This window comes from Onychomys torridus, chromosome 8, assembly GCF_903995425.1.
Source record: "Onychomys torridus chromosome 8, mOncTor1.1, whole genome shotgun sequence".
Taxonomy (NCBI): Eukaryota; Metazoa; Chordata; class Mammalia; order Rodentia; family Cricetidae; genus Onychomys; species Onychomys torridus.
This window is the reverse complement of record NC_050450.1, coordinates 62,365,665-62,384,584: the sequence shown is the minus strand read 5'-3', so window position 1 is coordinate 62,384,584 and position 18,920 is coordinate 62,365,665. Positions and strand designations below refer to the sequence as shown.

The following is an 18,920-nucleotide window of genomic DNA, read 5'->3' as shown; positions in this document are numbered from 1 at the left end:
CACACACATACATACACCATCTTCTCAGTCACACTGTCCCTCACATTACAGCACTATCACATCCCTGCATGCAGCTCTCCATCCACAGGAGGGCTGCACAGATGAGGCAGGGAAACCCCTAACTGTGTTTCCCTGCTCACCATCATGCTGCTGAGGAGAACAGAGGATGGGCCAAAACCTGTTTCCTTCTGGAGCCTGGAGTTCTTTTTCAGCTCACCCTACAGTTTTTCCACACACAGCCGAGCACACAATAGAAGAGTTTAAATCTGTGAGGCCATCTAACCACACCCACATCAGGATCTAAAACTTTTGTAGACTCAGAGTGATGTTTTTCAAATTACAGGAGTCAGAAGCACCACGTGCTTTCTTAAAAGGACTTGGTTCCCAGCACAGAAACAGTACTTCAAGGAAGGGGCTCCTTTCATTGACCAGTTTCCAAATTGTCTCCTTCTTCCTGCTTGTAGTCTCATACAAAGCAAACAGACAGCACAGAATGCCAACAACCCGACCCCTGTCTCCTGGCTAGTGTCTGCCATCAGTCACCAAGTGACCTTAGGCAGTCACAGCTCAATGACACTGTCAGGCACAGTGAGACCTACTTGAGCAGCCCTACAGGCTGCAGAAAGCTGTGGCAGTGTCTGAGCAGATCCAGAAGACCACCCTTGCCCATCCACAGTTGGGTACCTCTTCTATAAAGAACCCTGAACATCACTTACTTCATTTCAATCATCCTGCAGGCTTATGAGGCTTCTCTGGGTGCCTTCCAGGATGAGGAATCTCCTGACTCCCCAGGTCTCTGCTGGCACCAGCACTTGCTTGGGTACCCACCTCCTTCTGACTCCTTACCTCCTGACCTGAACAATCTCTCCTGTTCTGGGGAAGCTCAGGAGAGTTCACCCCCATACTCCTCTCTCCTGCACTGGTGTAACTCAGGGTCTGACCCAGACTGGTCACCACTTCAGCATCCCAGGCCCTTCTGTGAAGACACAGCATGAGCTGGGGTTGCTTCTGTCTAAGCAGGGAGCAGAGCCAGCAGAGCCTCAGCTGGAGAGGGCCCTGGAAACCCTCTTGCTCTCCCTTTCTCCTGCCCACTGCAGAGTTCCCTACAAAAATTGGGTGGAAAATATCAGAGTGTTGAACTGTTTAAGAATAGATATCCCTTAGCCCTTTCCATAGAAGCCCCTCCAGTTCATAATCGTGTTAGGGTTGGAGAAATGTGTCAAGTATGGCAGGCATCTCAGCTCTTTGTCCAGAACTCTAGGTGAGGTACTCACTACTACCCTGATTTATGTATGAGGGATCAGTTGGGGTAGAGGATTCGGAGGCAGAGGTGACACACATCAAATTCTAGCCCCACCAGTTATGAGTTGAGAAAATCCAGAAAAAACCCATTGGCCTTCTAAACAGTTCTGCCCCCTCATCTATGGGACAGAGGAAATGTCTGTTGCAAACTGAGTGACTTAGCATCATCTAGCCAAATGGAAAGGGGCAATTTGTGTGTTAACAAACTAGGGACTTTAACAGCAACTGTGGTGTTACTCTGGAAGCTCCCTTAGTGAGTTTAACCCTTTCCCTCCGCTCCCTCAGTTTCTGATTTTGTTTTTGTTTTTCAGTAAATTCTGAAGAGATTTTTTTCTCTATACCACATACTTCTGGCTTTTGTTTGATCTTGGCTTTTGTTTTTGTCTGCTCTCTTGTTAGTTTGTTGTTTGGATCAGGGTCTCACTGTGTAACTCTGCAACTCACCATGTAGACCAAGCTGGACTCAAACACTCTCTGTCTTCTGAGTGCTGCAATTGAGAACTAAGCAAGCCACTAGGTCTGGTTCTGTGTTTAGTTTTGTTAACTTTGTTTTGTTGACTGTCTCTGTTGCTGGTTTTTGGTTTTGTTTCAGGAGAGAGGTGTTTTGGTTTGGTTGGTTTGCTTTTTGAGAAATGATCTTTTTACGTAGCCCTAGTTGGTCTAGAACTTGCTATGTCAACCAGACAGGTCTCAAAGTGCAATGAACCTATTGCTCTGTCTCCTCAGTGCCAGGTCGCACATACTGCTTTGTTTTGGCAGGCTGGAGATCAGATCCAGAGAGTCCCATATGCTGGGCAAGCATTGCTCCCACTGTGGATTCCTATCCCCAGCCCTTGCCTGCTTTTCTTCCTACCTCTTCACTTCTGTTGGAATGAGGACATTTTAGTAACTCACTGTAGTACTTCAGGGTCTCAGTCTCCTCTTCTGGGTTTGTTATTGTCATTTCCTTATTTGTTTAATGTCCAAAGTTACCAGGAACGGACACTAGTGACACCAGAAGGGCTTTATTCTCCTTCCCTGACCACACTCATCATCAATCTCCACTCATTGCAGCTGACAGGTTTTTTTGTTTGTTTTAGTTTTTTTTTAAAAGAATCCTCTAGACACTGCAAAGCAAACCAGTCCCATCCAATTCAGTCCCTTGAAGAGATGTTTGTTGCCATAGATGGTCTTGTCCCGGCTGTGGTAGATTTTCGTGGTCTCTTCTGTTCTCTATCTTCTTGCAGTCTGGACTGTGTCATCACAACTCTGTGAGTCTCCTGGCAGCTGCCTTTCTCCACATCCTCTACTGTTCTGGGCACCATGGGGTTTCAATGTCTCCATGTCCTATTGCAAATGAAGCTAGTTCCTTTGGGAAGGGATCAAGGACTCTCTATTTTGGGTCTGTTTTTGGAAAAGTCTCCCAGATAAAGCACTGGAACCAGCTGTGAAAGAAGCAGTCTTCCCTCCTAGGGAACCTCCCCAGGGCAAAGCATAGAGGATACGGAGACAGCAATCTTAGGCCCAGTCAGTTTTCCTTCCTTCTACAAAACCAGGAGTTCAAGCCTAGTCAAGCCTGGACAGACCCCTCAATCCTCAGCCCTCCACACTGAGCTAGAGCCTCCATCCCACAGGGGACATAACAGAAGGCAGCTGCCTCTCTTCTACTGCAAGACTGAGGCTTAGCTCCAGTTGGAGGTAACTGAAGGGGAGGGAAGAAACACACACACACACACACACACACACACAGACACATACAGACACACACAGAGACATACACACACACATACAGACACACACAGACGCAGACACACAGACACTCACAGAGACATACACAGACACACAGACATACACAGACATACACCCACACAAAGACATACACAGACACACAGACATACACAGACACACACCCACACACACCCACACAAAGACATACACAGACACACAGACATACACAGACAGACAGACAGACAGACACACAGACAGACAGACACACACACACACACACACACACACACACACACACACACACACACACTGAGGCTATGGGAGAAGGATCTGTGTATCCCAGGTTGCTGTAACTCAAGTGGACTCTCTTCCATGGCTCTTCCACACTCTCATCTTCGTCCTTATTTCCCGTCTATCTACTGAAACAGCTGCTTAGGATCATTTCCAGGCTCTTTCCATCATTTATTTACATTTTTTAACCAATCTCCCTGAACAGTGTTCCACATCATCCTGTCAGAAGTCAATTGCACACTCCCATCTGTTTTCAACTTTATTGATCCTGCTTGTTCATGCAGAGGTTAGATTTATTGAGAATGGAGATGGCCCTTTGGCAGATGCAGTACATCCCTGCCATTGGTATCATTCATTTGTAGTTTAATTTTTATCTTTTCCATAAAGAAAGACTTTTGCATTAAAGCAACATTAATCTAATTACTTAGAATATTTTTGTTTTAAACTATTGAGTCCATTCAAATGAGTAGTTTAAACTGTCTTTTTATTCCAAGGAAAAGATCAGTATTTGCCATGAATTCTGTACAGCAGGTAAGCTAGACTCACCAAAATTATATGCTAATTAAATGGTATTATAGTTATAGTATGAATTATACACAATAAAGGAAAGAGGCTTGGGATACATCTCAGGGTAGAACATTTGTCTAGCATACATGAATGAGGAGCTAGGCTAAAACTCCAATGCCAAAACACAAATAAATGAATAAATAAATACAGAAAAAAATGAAATACACTTGTTCTAAGATAAGAGAAGATAAGAAAAGAGATAATTTTTGGACAGGAAAGACTGCACATCATCAAAATAAATAAAGGAGAAATACTACCTGATAGAAATAGTTTTTTTTAAGAATAAGAAAGGGTCAGGTGTGGTGGCTCACACTTTTAATACCAGCACTTAGGAGGCAAAAGCAGGCAGATCTCTGAGTTCAAGACCAGCCTGGTCTGTAAAATGAGTTTCAGGCTAGTCAGTGTTATATAGTGAGATTCTGCCTCCAAAAAAAAAAAAAAAAAGAAGAAGAAGAAGAAGAAAGAAAGAAAGACAGAATGAATGATTTGAGGTATAAAAATTAAGTTACTTGATATTTAAAAAAGGCATTAACTTATAATATTAACTTAAGGAATGTTTCCCCAGCACATTAAGTGAATAAGGATGATGGGATAAAAAATGAAAATGTGAACACTGAACACACTAAGGCAGTTGTGTTTGCTTGGGGATATTTGGGGGAGATTTTCCCTCTCAGTACACTTTTCTGCATTTTGTGTGTGTGTGTGTGTGTGTGTGTGTGTGTGTGTGTGTGTGTGTGTGTGTGTGTGATTATACAGTTGGAAATGTAGGTCATCAGGAAACACTTGCCTAGCACACACAAAGGACTGGATTCAATCTAGGTGGGAGTTTAGTTTTAGGGATGGGGTTGGCAAAACCTTGTTACGTTGTTAAAGCTGACTTTAGCCTCCTAGGCTCAGGTTATTATCCACAGCAGCCTCTTGAGCAGCCAAGATTATGGGCAAGTGGATTACACCTAGCTCTAAGTTACTTTTAATACTAGGAAAGCAGTTGGCTTTGTTTATGCTCCTTCTCCATCTAATTAAGAACACTTGGAGAGCATTTCTTGGTGCTCACATTGCAGAAAATTGGGAAATGAATGGAGGCAACCAGAGCAGAGACTCTGAGTTCCTACTCCTGGGGCTCTCAGAGGTTCCTGAGCATCAGCGCATCCTGTTTTGGACTTTTCTGTCCATGTACCTGGTCACAGTGGTGGGGAACGTGCTCATCATCCTGGCCATCGGCTCCGACTCCCACCTGCATACTCCTATGTATTTCTTCCTGGCCAACCTCTCCTTCACTGACCTCTTCTTCGTCACCAACACAATCCCCAAGATGCTGGTGAACCTTCAGTCCCAGAACAAAGCCATCTCCTACACAGGATGTCTGACTCAGCTCTACTTCCTGGTGTCTTTGGTAGCCTTGGACAACCTCATTTTGGCCGTAATGGCATATGACCGTTATGTGGCCATCTGTCGTCCCCTCCATTACTCTACAGCCATGAGCCCTAAGCTCTGCATCTTGCTCCTTATCTTGTGCTGGGCCCTATCTGTCCTCTATGGCCTCATCCACACCATCCTCATGACCAAAGTAACCTTCTGTGGATCTCGGAAAATCCACTACATCTTCTGTGAAATGTATGTCCTGCTCAGGCTTGCATGTTCCGACACACACATCAATCACATGGTGCTGATCGCCACAGGCTGCTTCATATTCCTTGCTCCTTTTGGATTCATGATCATATCCTATATCTGGATTGCCAGAGCCATCATCAGAATTCCCTCCGCCTCTAGCAAGTACAAAGCCTTTTCCACCTGTGCGTCCCATCTGGCTGTAGTGGCCCTCTTCTATGGGACACTTTGTATGGTGTATCTGCAGCCCCTACACACCTACTCCATGAAAGACTCAGTAGCCACAGTGATGTATGCAGTGGTGACACCCATGATGAACCCTTTCATCTACAGCCTGAGGAACAAAGACATGCATGGGGCTCTGGGAAGACTTCTAAGGAAGCCGATTCAGAGGTTAACATGAGAGTTGTTTTGAGAAAAGAGAAATAAAGTGGAATGCATATATCCTTCAATATGTGCAAAGTGTCATCCTATGGGTTAGCAGGAGTGTTTGGACACAGATCCAGCTCTGAATGAACCTATGTGATGTTGGAAAGACATGTAAGTACATCCCTGCATCCGTTGCATCTCAACAGTTTTGGCAATAAATAAGGTCCCACTAATACCAGTACTAGAATATTGCAGGGTTGAATTTTCATGTGCCTGACCATAGGACCACATTCTCAGCCTGTCAAGATATAACCAGTTATGATGTAGAGACATCTCTCATGTTGTTTTGAATACATTAAATGCACAAATAGCAAATGGTGACTGATTAGAAGGTTGGTCACACTGAGCTATGGTGATTTGGAAGAAATCCTTTAGAGATGAATCAACAGAACCAGTTGGGTTTCAGACTGTAGAGAGCAAAGTTCAGTTGATATGGGAGTCATTGATTCTATTGAGACTGACTGGCTGACTTGAGATCTTCAAACTGGGTTGCAAGTATGGATGTGGAGTTCATAGCAACTTGTGAGAAATAGGTAAAATTACATATAAAACCCAATTCATCAGTTGAAATGCAATTTTTACCATGCTGTTTAAAATAAAAATTTTCGGGCTGTAGAGATGACTTAGCTGTTAACAGCACTTGGTGTTCTTCCAGAGGAGTTGGTTTCGAGTTCTGCATGTCAGCTCACAGCTATCTGCAACTCCAGTTTCAGGGACTCCAACACCCTCCTTTGGCCTTGTGGGATCCAGGCACATGTAGGCTAGGCATTCATACATATAAATTAATAAATCAATCTTTTAAAAATAAATAAATAAATAAATAAATAAATAAATAAATAAATAAATAAAAGGAAGAAAGATGCTATAGCTGAGGATAAAGCTCAAGTTAAACACACTACCCCTTTGGCTCTTAGGGAGACATCCTTATCTCTTTGAAGGTCTTCCTTATGTCTTGGAAGTTGTGACACACATAAAGAAGCTAGAGATCTCTTCATGAGGCTATGAGATATTCTTAAAACATATGCCCCTGTACTCACTCAGGAACAAGGTAATCAAAACAAAGTAAATGTAAACAGTCAACAAGATGCTGTGGGTTAGGTGAGTTGGCTGCAGATCAGATTACAAGCCTCTTCCCACTACACATTCAGGTCATTATGTGGCATATACCGCAACAAAGTTCGATTAGCTGAAGTCACCTCTGCCTTACACAGGTTCTTATATTGATGGGCAAAGAGTGATGTAGAAAGATGACCAAAGAATTTGCTGTCAGGACCTCCCTTAGAAAAGCTAGCTCATCGGGAGCCATTGTGGTGTCATATGATCAAGGAACAAAAAATGCCAGGATTAGACAGATAAACAAGTTCCATAAAGATATAAAATATCAATATTGTTATATGCTGAAAATTGAATAATAACTGCAGCAGCTTTGGCCTGAATATTTTTCTTGGGCACTCTGACCATTAAGAGTTAATAATATGCCGGTGGTGGTGGTGGTGGTGGTGGTGGTGGCGGCGGCGGCAGCTGCAGCAGCTGCTGCACGCCGTTAATCCCAGCACTTGGGAGGCAGAGCCAGGTGGATCTCTGTGAGTTTGAGGCCAGCCTGGGCTACCAAGTGAGTTCCAGGAAAGGCGCAAAGCTACACAGAGAAACCCTGTCTCGAAAAACCAAAAAAAAAAAAAAAAAAAAAAGAGTTAATAATACACTGCTCGGGGCATGGCATTCTGCCTGTGCTGGCTTGGAGATTTTCTTTCTGTCTAGCATTCTTGAAGACACAAAGCTAGCAGCCTGAGTACGGGGTGTCTTATGCCTCTAGATTCTTAAAATTTGGGTTATGGGGTTGATGATTAAAACTTATTATAAAAGATAAGTCTCTTTATCAATGATGACTAAACTTGAGAAAAAATGATTGTAAAAGTTAACGCTGTGCTGTCACAGTTTATCAATGATGACTCAATGTATGACCCCAGATGTACAAGAGAAAAAGTATAACACATGTCCAAGAACAAAAATGGTATGATCTATGTTTTGAAACAACATGAATCCATTTATTAGTGAATTCTGTATGAATAAAAAAGCATTCTGGCTGCTAGTAAATAAGGTTACAAGATTGTACTACCATGGCCTGGGTTGATTCTTCCTTTGCCTACCCCTTGCCTCCTCTCTGGAACCTGTCAACTACTGGGGCAGGCTCCCTGAAGTCAATCTATAAAGACAAAGAGAAATGATTCCTTCTTTATATTACATTCACCAAAGTGATGCCATAGGGATCTCAAAAAACCAAGGAAATATGGCAACAGAATTAAATGAAGTTTCAGTAATCATCTTTATGCTTGTTTATCCCTTAAATGTCCCCTCAGAAGACCACATGCTAAAGACTTGGTCTCCAGTTCAGCAGTGTTCAGCCTGAGGGAGGTAGCAGGGTCAGGAGGATGCTGCTCTCAGGAGTAGATTCACCCATTCATGATGCCAATGAGGAAAGACTTTGTTACAAAACCAGGCTCCCCTGCTTTGAAGACACTCTGAGCTGAGCAGTTTACTCCTGTCTCCTCTTCTACTTAAGCAACTGGGCCAAGTGACCAGGGGCTGAGTCTGGGGCAGGTAAGCACCTGCACTGTTTAGAAACCTGGGATACTACTTAGCTTGGGCTATGCACATATCTCTCTGAGCACCTAGCAACCTGTTAGCAGTGTAGGAGCCCAACTGCTTTGAACTGCACCTGCACCTGCTTTAAGGATGGGAACAAGTCACTCCCCTTAACAGTCTCCTGACAATGGGCATTCAAACCCTTCCTAGAACACTGTCTAAGAACCAAGAGCCATGGGCTGATCTGACCTAAACTGGTTTTGGGTGCGTGCACAATTAGTCAAAGTGTGTCCTCAAAGGGAACATTTAAGGAGAATCCTCTATTTCCCATCTTATGTCCATGCACAACTGATTAAGACAAGAAGGAACACATGCAATGAGTCAAGGCTGACATAATCTAAGTATGGCAATCTAAAGAGCAAAGGAAGAGTATTTGGGAGCATTTTGAGGAAGAAACAGGAGGGAGAAGTGGTGTGATTGTATTATTATCTCAAAAAGAAAATAAAAGAATTTTTCAAACACTGTCTCTCAGCAACAAAATTCCTCCTCTTAAATTTTGTAAAAGGAAGCCCCAAACAATAGCCCTTGATGCCCTCACTCAGGTGGCCTGCTGTCACCTGGATGGTGTGTCCGGCCTGTTCTATCACTTTGCTTTGAATAACTTTGCTGCTTCTGCCAATATGTGTGAGCTCTTTAAATAAGGAGCCAAGACCTGGAAACACCTAGTGCTGACCACAACTTCTGTAACAACCCCCTGAAACCATGAGTCAATATAAATATGTTCTTCCTGTAAGTTATTTACCTCAGACATTTTGTCACAGTGGCACACACTGACTAGTGTCCTATCCCTGAGGAAACGGGAGAATAGTCATCTTCAAGAGGTTCAGTGACCTACACAAGGGCACGGATAAACAACTAAACAAAACCAAGAAACCGATACAGAAATAAAATGTGAAGTTCAACTAACAGAAGCTGTAAAAGAAGAACAGTAGTATTGGAGTTGAGTCACACAATAACTGAAATGAAATGAATCAATTAAGAGCTTCAAGAGTAGACCTGATCAAGCATAATGAAGAATCCCCTACGTGCAAGTGGGTCATTTAGAACTACACTATTAGATGAACGAAATGTAAAAGAATGAAAGGGAGTGAAGAATGTCTGTAGGACTTAGGGGCATCATTCAAGTGAGCCAATACTTATATCCTGGACTTTCTGTAAGAAGAGAAGTATGGCTGTACTTCACAGCATGAAGGTCCTTGTGCCCACAGATCTCCAGAGAAATGGGGAATGTTAAGCATACAGGATTGTCTTTCCGAGGGGAAAGATGAAAAATCTGTTCTTCTATTCAGAAAGTTGAGAATTGGAAGTGATTAACAGCCTGGTAATCTGTGTTATCTGTTAGACTAGGCCATATCAAACTCTTACTACCAAGACTGGAGGTGGCTCGTAATCTAAATGACTCTAATATCGAGAGCCTCCCCTAAGCTCCCACCACCAGGACCAGAGGTGGTTAACAGCCAAAATGACTTTTAAGCTATCTGTTTGACAGAGACCAGGCCAAACTCTTAGTCCCTTAAGTTAGAACAAGTAGCCTATCTCTAGAACCCACTTTCTTGGAGAGAATGACATGTCCCCTGAGTTGAGTTTCAATATAATTATGTTCTTTGTGCACTGTAGATTGTATTACACCAGGAAACTTTTTGTTTTTCAAATTGTACTGGGCTTAAATACACTGGGAATAAACTGCCTGTTATTAGACTATACAAAGTCTGATCCAGGTTGACAAAATCAATCTGCGCTGGGTTTTCATTTTTATCTCTTTGTTAAGTTCACTGGCAACACCTACATGGACCAGAACCAAAGCAAACCAAAATGAAATAATTATAAGAGCAAGAAAAGTTTCCCTTCACCCACATTTCATCATCTTCTCTTGAGTTGACATAACAACATAAAGAGAGGTGTCTCTAGAGCCCACAGTTTCTACAGTGAGAAAAGATAACTGAAGGCAAGCAAATAGTCTCCCTAGCACTCCCAGACACCTCTCAGGAACCATTCTTGAACTGCCTCATGGGGAACACTGTGGTGTAATTGGCACAGCAAGACTGCCTGGACCAGCTAGAAACAAAGACAGGAGGCGTTGTCTCATCCAGGGCTCAGATCTTGGTAGCAGCCATAATACAGACATTTGTATTATGACCATTTGAGATGCCCAGTTAGAGGTTTTTAATCCTGAGATTCACAAGAGAAAAACCAATTCCACAATTTTGAGCCAAATTTAAATCAAGCTTTAATTAAATACTGACCAGGATGGACTTTGGTCAGGACCACTCTCTGGAATTCCCAGTGAGTAACGACAAGGCACATGTTGTAGGGTCTTTTTAAGGAAAAAACCATTCAGCCACTGTATTTCCCCATGTGGCCTTATTATTTACCAAGAACTACAACTCTCAGAATTCTAGGAAGTTACCTGGTCCTTGAGCAGGAAGGGCTTACAGGTTGACTTTTGGTCTTACATTCCTCCCTTGACTTGTTTCCTGGGTCAAATACTTAATATTGTGATGGGATCTAATAACTATCAGTTTAATGGTATCCAGATAGGAATTACCATCTAGTTGAGGCATCAAGATATAAGAGCCAACAGTAATTAGCAGAAGCACATTGGCCAAAGACCCTGTGATGGCTGACATCAGAGTTACTATCTAGAAGGAGTCTTGAAATGGATGGGGTACCAGTCATTTATCTCATTTCAGGTTCCCTTTTTGTAATACTTTTTGAGTACAGCCAGCTTATAACTCCAAATGATTTGTATAGAAATAATTATTTTCTCTTAAATCCATATATATAAAGCAGGTCAAGTTTCCTATCATATTGTAGAACTATTTCAGTTAATGAATCTACCTGCTGATAAGTCTGGGCCCATTTTTCTAGTTTACCAATTGGCATTATAGGTAGCTATTTCATCCCCTATGCCAGGGAGTTTCCTTTTGATTTAGCATTTCAGCCTGTTGGGGGAGGGGTAAAGGACACTATACTCTCTTCTGCAACTACTTCCATCTGAAACTAGGGCATCATCTGGACATAGAAATGCTGAAAGGCTAGTCAAAGGCTGGGCAGTGGGGGAATTCATCAGAAGCATCCATTTCACTGACCCTACTGAAGAGGCAGGGAGTAATCATATTGGCTAGACTACTTTATGCCATTTTCCAGGAAAGTCCAGAGCTCAGCGGTTTGCAGTTCACAGGTGCATGGCCTGAAACTGGTCATAGGATTGTGGACTGGACACTGAAGCTCCAAAGTAAGAACTGTTAACTGGTTCAAATAGCAAATTGAAACTCCCATGGGAATATTATTTCTGACTTAGTTAACAATTGTTAGATGACTAATGCAGAGGTGCTTAAGCAAGGTGAGGAGGATCATCTGTATTGGAGGTTAAGGAGCTCAGGACACTGGCTGCCTCTTCCATCTTAGTAGTGTACAAGGCACTGAGCTGGGCAGCAGCTCAGTGGAAGAACAGTGGGACAGTGGCTGAGCTCCAATGGAGGCTCTCTGTTCTGACGGTTACTTCCTCATCAAGGAAACCATGACTTATCTGCAATTGATTCCATACTCCTATCCCACATCCTTTCCTATTACTATAAAGAGCAATATTTGAACATGTCAGGGAAAGAGGTCCAGCCCTATCTACTGATAAGATTGCCATTGTATGTTCCATCCAGTGATGCTCAATTTTAGCACCCCTCTATATAGTATAGATAGACAGGATGCAGGGAATCATTGGATATAGCTAATTTTTTATTTTTATTATTTAAGAAATCAAGATTGGAAAAAGCACAGGGACAAATAGCCAAACTAATGGAAACACATGAATTATGAACCAAAAGCTATGGAGCCCCCAACTGGATCAGGCCCTCTGGATAAGTGAGCCAATTGAATAGCTTGAACTGTTTGGGAGGCATCCAGACTGTGGGACCAGGACCTGTCCTTAGTGAATGAGCTGGCTGTTTGGAACCTTGGGCTTAGGCAGGGACACTTTGCTCAGCCTGGAAGGAGGGTACTGGACCTGCCTGTACTGAATCCACCAGGTTGAATTGAATCCCCAGGGGAGTCTTGGCCCCTGGAGGAGATGGGAATGGAGGGGAGGGGATGAGGGGAAGGCAGGGGGGATGGGGGAGGATGGGGGAACCCATGGCTGGTATGTAAAATTAAAACACAAATATAATTTAAAAAATAAATAAATAAAGGGACTTATAAAATGAAATCAGAATTTTGTAGGTCTAATGGACCTTATTTTTCATTCTGATGTTTGGAAAGGGAAATGAGACTCTAGTAGGAGTGATAGTAGTATTTTTATACAAAATGAAATATCTTCTTTAACTAATTGTATTATAAGACACCATTTTTATTTATTTGATCAAGAAATATCAGCTCTTAAAGTATAAAACATAATGAGTATTGATATTATTAGAGATTCATGTGTTTTGTATAGTTTGGATAATAGGAGTTCACCAAACCAAATCTTTGGGTATCTCTAATCATTGTCAGTAGAATTTAATTTACTTTGAGTTTTTAAGTATTTGAGTGTGTTATAGGGCATTTTAAAGCATTTAATTTGTTATCTCTTAATATTTTTAATTGAAAATAGATTCTTTTCTTATACAATCTATCCTGATTATAGTTTCCCCTCCCTTTATTCCTCCCAGTTTCTCCCCACCTCACCCACCACCCCTCTGGATCCACTCTATTTCTGTCTTTCATTAGAAAAGAACAGGATTCTAAGAGATAGAAACCAAACATGACAAAAATAAAATATAATAAGATGAAGCAAAAACTTACATATTAAAGTTGGACACAGCAGCCCAACAGGAGGAAAAGAGTGCCAAGAGCAGGCAATAGAGTCAGAGACCCACTTGTTCTCATAGCTATAGTATATAAGCAAAGGACCTGGTGTAGACCCATGTAGATCATGTGCCTGTTGCTTCAGTCTCTGTGAGCTCATATGTACCTTGCTTCATTGATTCACAGGGCTATGTTATCCTGGTGTCCTCCATCCCCTCTGACTCTTAGAGTCTTTCCACCCCCTCTTTTGCAGGATTCCCTGAACTGTTGAGTTGAGGAATCTGATGGAGACCCCCAGTTTTACTCTCTCTTTGCATAATGTCTGGCTTTGGGTCTCTGTATTCATTCCCATCTGCTGCCAGAGAAGCCTCTCTGATGAAGGCTGGATAGGGAATTGATCCTATTTGTCTTCCTGGGTCTGTAATCATTGTAAATAGAATTTAAGTTACTTTGAGTTACTAAGAATTTGAGTATATTATAGGGCATTTTAGAGCATTTAATTTGCTATATCTTAACATTTTATATATCAATGGAAACATAGTATAATTGGTTGAACTAAGTTAATGTTTTTTTTTTTGTAAGAAAATGTTTATTTACCATAAGCCATGGGACTCTCTCTCTCTCTGTCTGTCTCTCACTCTCTCTGTCTCTGTCTTCCCCCCTCTCTTAGAGAAATTATGCTCTGTAGTTCTTGAGGATCTTGTGGGATGTTCAAGTAGAAACATACCATAATCAACTAGGTGCTGGGGTTAGCAAGTGACCAGTAAGGAAAGAAATTAACAGTCCATGAGCAGCATGCATTGCTTTTAAATTGTTATGTCAGAAAGGAGGAGTGAACCTGGCTCAGCCACAGGGATCTATGGCCCATTTGTTGGGAGAGAGAAGACCTGCAATTGGTCTTTAAAGATGGAGTGTCCTGGGCTATAAGCATGTGAGAAATGCATTCCAGGGGACAGACACAGCTTTTGTTATGTAAAGAAGAGAAGAAAGTCAAGTGGTGGACTCTAGTTGTTTTCTTAGAAGGATAGATGCCAACAGGAATTTCAACTCACCCTCTGCTAACTCATTCTTAGCCCATGACAGTTTTAAACCAGTGGGAAAACTTTTTTAAGGAGCAAGGAACAGTTAAGAACTGTGTTTGATTGTAGCATGAATCTTAGATGGTCTTATTAATAAAAATCAAACCTGAGGCCAGTTATTGGGGTGAATGCTGGAAGATCAGAGAAACAGAACAAGCCACAGCTACCTCACCTTGCCAGTTACTCAGCTGATCCTGTTTCCTCAGACTGGAAACCTCTGAGTCCTCATATCGAATGGATCTCAGCTGAACTGCTGCTAGAAGCCTAAAAGCTTAACCAGCCAAATGCTTCTAGTTTCTGGTCTTCACACCTTATATATATCTTTCTGTTTTTGCCATCACTCCCTGGGATTAAAAGCTCATTTCTTGGGATTAAAGGTGAGTGTCACCACGACTGGCTGTTTCCAATGTGGCCTGGAACTCACAGAGATCCAGAGGGATTTCTGCCTCTGGAATGCTAGGATTAAAGGCGTGTGCTACCACTGCCTAACCTCTATGTTTAATATTGTGGCTGTTCTGTCTCTGACCCCAGATAAGTTTATTAGGGTGCACAATATTTTGGGGAACACAATACCACCACATTTGATAGACAATATATAGATAATTTTTTCCTTTTTCTTTCTTTCTTTCTTTCTTTTTTAAACCTTTTATTAGCATTTATTTTATGCTGAATATTTTCCCATGCCATAAGTTTTTGTTTCTTCAAGTTCGTCTAGCTTTGGAACAGTTTGTTCCTCTTTAATGAGGACAATCTCATGTGGCAGGGGGAGCTCATGTATGGGTTTATCCAGCAATGAGTTCTGTAAGTTTTTTGGCACATCATAGATGCTTTGTTCACCTGAATATGTTCAATGACTAGAGAATCTACATCTAAACCCTTCAGTTCAGCTTTTTAAAAATGTGCAACAAAAATTCAGCAGCTTTTTATTTTCTTTTGGCCACAGACTCTATACCCAGCCCCACTGTGTGGCTTGGTCACACCTACTGAGTCCACCATTATACTGCTGGAATGGCAACACATTGCTTCTTTAAAGTGACATCTTTCAGATACTTGGTGGCTTTTCAGATAAGTATACCCTTGATGGCCTATGGAGCTTCATGGGTGTTCTTCAATGAGCATGAAGATTTGACCTCTTGATGTGCATGATATTGTAGGGTTTTCTGGGTCAAGAGAGTAGTGAACCATCTTCACAGGTCACCTTAGGCCACTTAGAACTTTGTTTCTTAATTCATTCAGCATGTGCGTGCGCGTGTATGTGTGTGTGTGTGTGTGTGTGTGTGTGTGTGTGTGTGAGTGTGTATGGTAAGGCAGAATTTGACCAGTGCATGCTGGAAATATTGCACCAGGCCTCATTAACATGTTCAATTAATGCATACTATAAAGACTTTTTAAGAGCCATCTCAACTGTAGCAAAAGTGAGTTTACAAGCACATTTGTTAAATAAATGTGTGAACTTGGTCACCCCCATGAAGATCATGCTTGAAACACGGAGAAAGTCTAAAGCATTTCCAAAGATCTGGAGAGGCTCTTGTCTTGGGAAGGCAGGTGCTCATCGTGCCCTGACTCCCCCTGGAATGTTCTAATCTCAGAGGCCTCCACGGAGAGAAGATGGAGAAGAGCAAGCCCATTGGGAAGATGATGTCAGCCAAGCTGTTTGTCTCTTTGTTTCTCTGTCTTTGATAAACTTCCAGCTGTGGAGATTATTCGGTTTCCTCTCTGCCTGAGAAGTGCCTGTCCCTGTCACTGGGTGAGTGCCATTCCAAGAGCTCTCACTGCTTGCTCACAACCGGGCTTCCGTACAAGTGATTTCACTCTTGGGCTTTAGACTGACATCTCTCTTTTCCAAGGTGGCCCCTAGGAAGCTCAGGTACCTGACTGAGAGGGGATAAAGGATACAGGAGACACTACCTGCCAGGATAACCAGACTATTTCAAAAGCAGTTCATTAGGTAGTTGATGGAGAGGAATGATGGGTATGTGAGCTTTAGAGATACTGACTTGGAGGTAGTGGTCTGATCAAGCTCGTGCAAAAAAGGCCAGCACCTCTAATAGTGGTTGGCCTACTGGGACCTGAGGATCTTGTTCATCAGGAAGCATCTTCCTCTGATCATGACATTTGTCTTTGAGAAACTCCAGCTCCAGTCTTTCTGTCTGTCTGGACCCACGTGAGTGATGAATATCTTCACTTCAATGAGGCAGATCACTATGTGACATTGTGAGGCTCAGGGAGTACCGTGTATGTGACAGTATGTGTGGGAACCATCTATGGTTCCATGGCTCTATAGCAAGCTGTGGCCTTGTGATAGCATGCAGGTTAGATGGTGTGAAAATTAACTCAGGAGGAAGAAGGAAAACAGCTTTTTTGGCGGTAAAATTGGAGGGCCTGGGTATCTTGTTATTACTAACATCCCATTACAACTAGTCATCTGCCTGCAAGTTCCACATCTGTGGATTCAGCCACATATCAAGAGTATGTAGAAAAATTATGTCTGTTCTGATAAGTACAGGTGTCATCCCCCCGTATCAGCATCTTAAACAATATAAGATAAGAAAAACTCAGGTGGCATGGACACAGGGTGAGGGTGTTGGATGTCATCTAGAAATGACTTACAGTATTTGGGAGGATGTGCAGAGGCTATATGCAAATGCTATTCCATCTTACATAAGAGACATGAGCACCCTCAGATTTGGGTATCAGAGAAGCTATGGAACCAATCTGCATAAGATACTGAGGGCCACTGTAAGATGACATGTACAGGCTACAGTTTTGGGAAGAGGACCATGCCTCCTCTTTTCTGGAAGCTTCCCTTTCGTGCTCCAGGATCTTGTGTAGCCAAACTGTTCAGGCCAACATCTGAAGACTAGTTTCATTTATAGAACTTTGGCCTCAGGTAAATAATCTATCCCTCTAACTTTCAAATATCCCATTCCTCCCCTTTATTATTTCAGTGTGCATCTCTGAGTCTGCCTGATGCTCTTGCTTTTTACCAGTAAGTGTTGAGTGCATCACGCATTTATCCCTTACGTCTCTGTCTTTAACTTTCTTCCCCTTGTGTCTGCTGTGTCCTTGCATCCTGGCTGCACCTGGATATCACAATGCTTGTTGGTTATTACCAAAAAGCCACTGTCCTTTTATCGCCTTTGAACTTCATTCAGCTGATAACTGGGGGAAGAGAGTCATGGATCTGGGAGCCTCAGGAAATGATTCCTGTGTGACCACATTTGTTCTGCTGGGTCTCACAGAGACTCCCACTCTGTGGCCCATCCTCTTTGTCATCTTCCTTCTTGCTTATGTGGCTACTGTCGGTGGTAATGCCAGCATCCTGGCTGCTATCTTTATTGAACCCAAGCTCCACACCCCCATGTACTTCTTCCTGGGGAACTTATCTGTGTTGGATGTTGGATGCATCAGTGTCACTGTTCCTGCCATGTTGAAGCATTTCCTGTCCAATGACAGACACATTTCCTATGGGGCGTGCCTCTCACAGCTTTTCTTCTTCCACCTTCTGGCTGGGACAGACTGCTTCCTGCTGACTGTCATGGCCTATGACCGCTATGTGGCCATCTGCCACCCCCTCACCTACAGCACTCGTATGAGCTGGAGCATTCAGAAGGTCTCAGTGTGCCTGTCATGTGTATTTTCCTTTAGCAATGCATTGACTCAAACTGTTGCCTTGTCTACTCTTAAATTCTGTGGCCCCAACACAATCAATCACTTCTACTGTGACCTCCCTCAGCTCTTCCAGCTGTCCTGCTCCAGCATCCATCTCAACGAGCAGCTGCTCTTTGTAGCAGCAGCCTTCATGGGTGTGGTCCCCTTGGTCCTCATCACAGTGTCATATGGCCATGTGGCAGCTGCAGTTCTTCGTATCCGGTCTGCTGAGGGCAGGAAGAAAGCCTTCTCCACATGCAGCTCCCATCTCACTGTGGTGGGCATCTTCTATGGGACAGGTGTCTTCAGCTACATGAGGCTGGGTTCAGTGGAGGCCTCAGACAAGGACAAGGGCATTGGCATCCTCAACACTGTCATCAGTCCTATGCTGAACCCGCTCATCTACAGCCTTCGGAACCCCGATGTGCAGGGTGCCCTACGGAAGGTGCTCACAGGGAGGTAGCCTCCAACAGACACTCCTTTCTTTTGGCCTTAACCAATGCCACAGCTCCACTCACTGCTTCTAATCGATATAGCGATTAATGTAAATGGAATGAGGGTATGACAAAGTAGGGTACATTCTTTCTTCAGAAGGGAAGTTCCTAAAAATAGTAATATATATAATATCCTCACTGCCACAAACAAGGTACTAAGTGACTAATGCCAGTATGTAAGGTAGGTGCAGTTTGCAAATTGTAGATCAGGAAACTTAACTTCAGAGAGGTTGAGTAACTTCCTCAAATTCATAGAGCTAGTGAATGTCAGAGCAAGGTTTTGATCCTAGAGGCAAGCTATATAAGTAATTATTGCTTCTTAGGAGTAATACATTATTGCAAGGAGGAGGGGGTACCCTAAGGTGAGCAGGTG

General features: G+C 42.8%; 2 protein-coding genes across 2 annotated transcripts; both read left to right on the top strand.

Annotated features, from left to right (window-relative positions):
- Positions 1-4,939: 4,939 nt before the first annotated feature.
- On the top strand, positions 4,940-5,878 carry LOC118590317 (olfactory receptor 1D2). Its single transcript, XM_036198230.1, has one exon. It carries the CDS (start codon positions 4,940-4,942, stop codon positions 5,876-5,878), a length of 939 nt encoding a protein of 312 aa, XP_036054123.1.
- Positions 5,879-17,569: 11,691 nt separating this feature from the next.
- LOC118590236 (putative olfactory receptor 3A4) lies at positions 17,570-18,556 on the top strand. Its single transcript, XM_036198125.1, has one exon. It carries the CDS (start codon positions 17,581-17,583, stop codon positions 18,514-18,516), a length of 936 nt encoding a protein of 311 aa, XP_036054018.1. The 5' UTR covers positions 17,570-17,580; the 3' UTR covers positions 18,517-18,556.
- The last annotated feature ends 364 nt before the right edge of the window (positions 18,557-18,920 follow it).

Bases quoted from the DNA above. Each gene is read 5' to 3' on its own strand.
- LOC118590236 (XM_036198125.1), top strand. From the start codon at position 17,581: ATGGATCTGGGAGCCTCAGGAAATGATTCCTGTGTGACCACATTTGTT.
- LOC118590317 (XM_036198230.1), top strand. From the start codon at position 4,940: ATGAATGGAGGCAACCAGAGCAGAGACTCTGAGTTCCTACTCCTGGGG.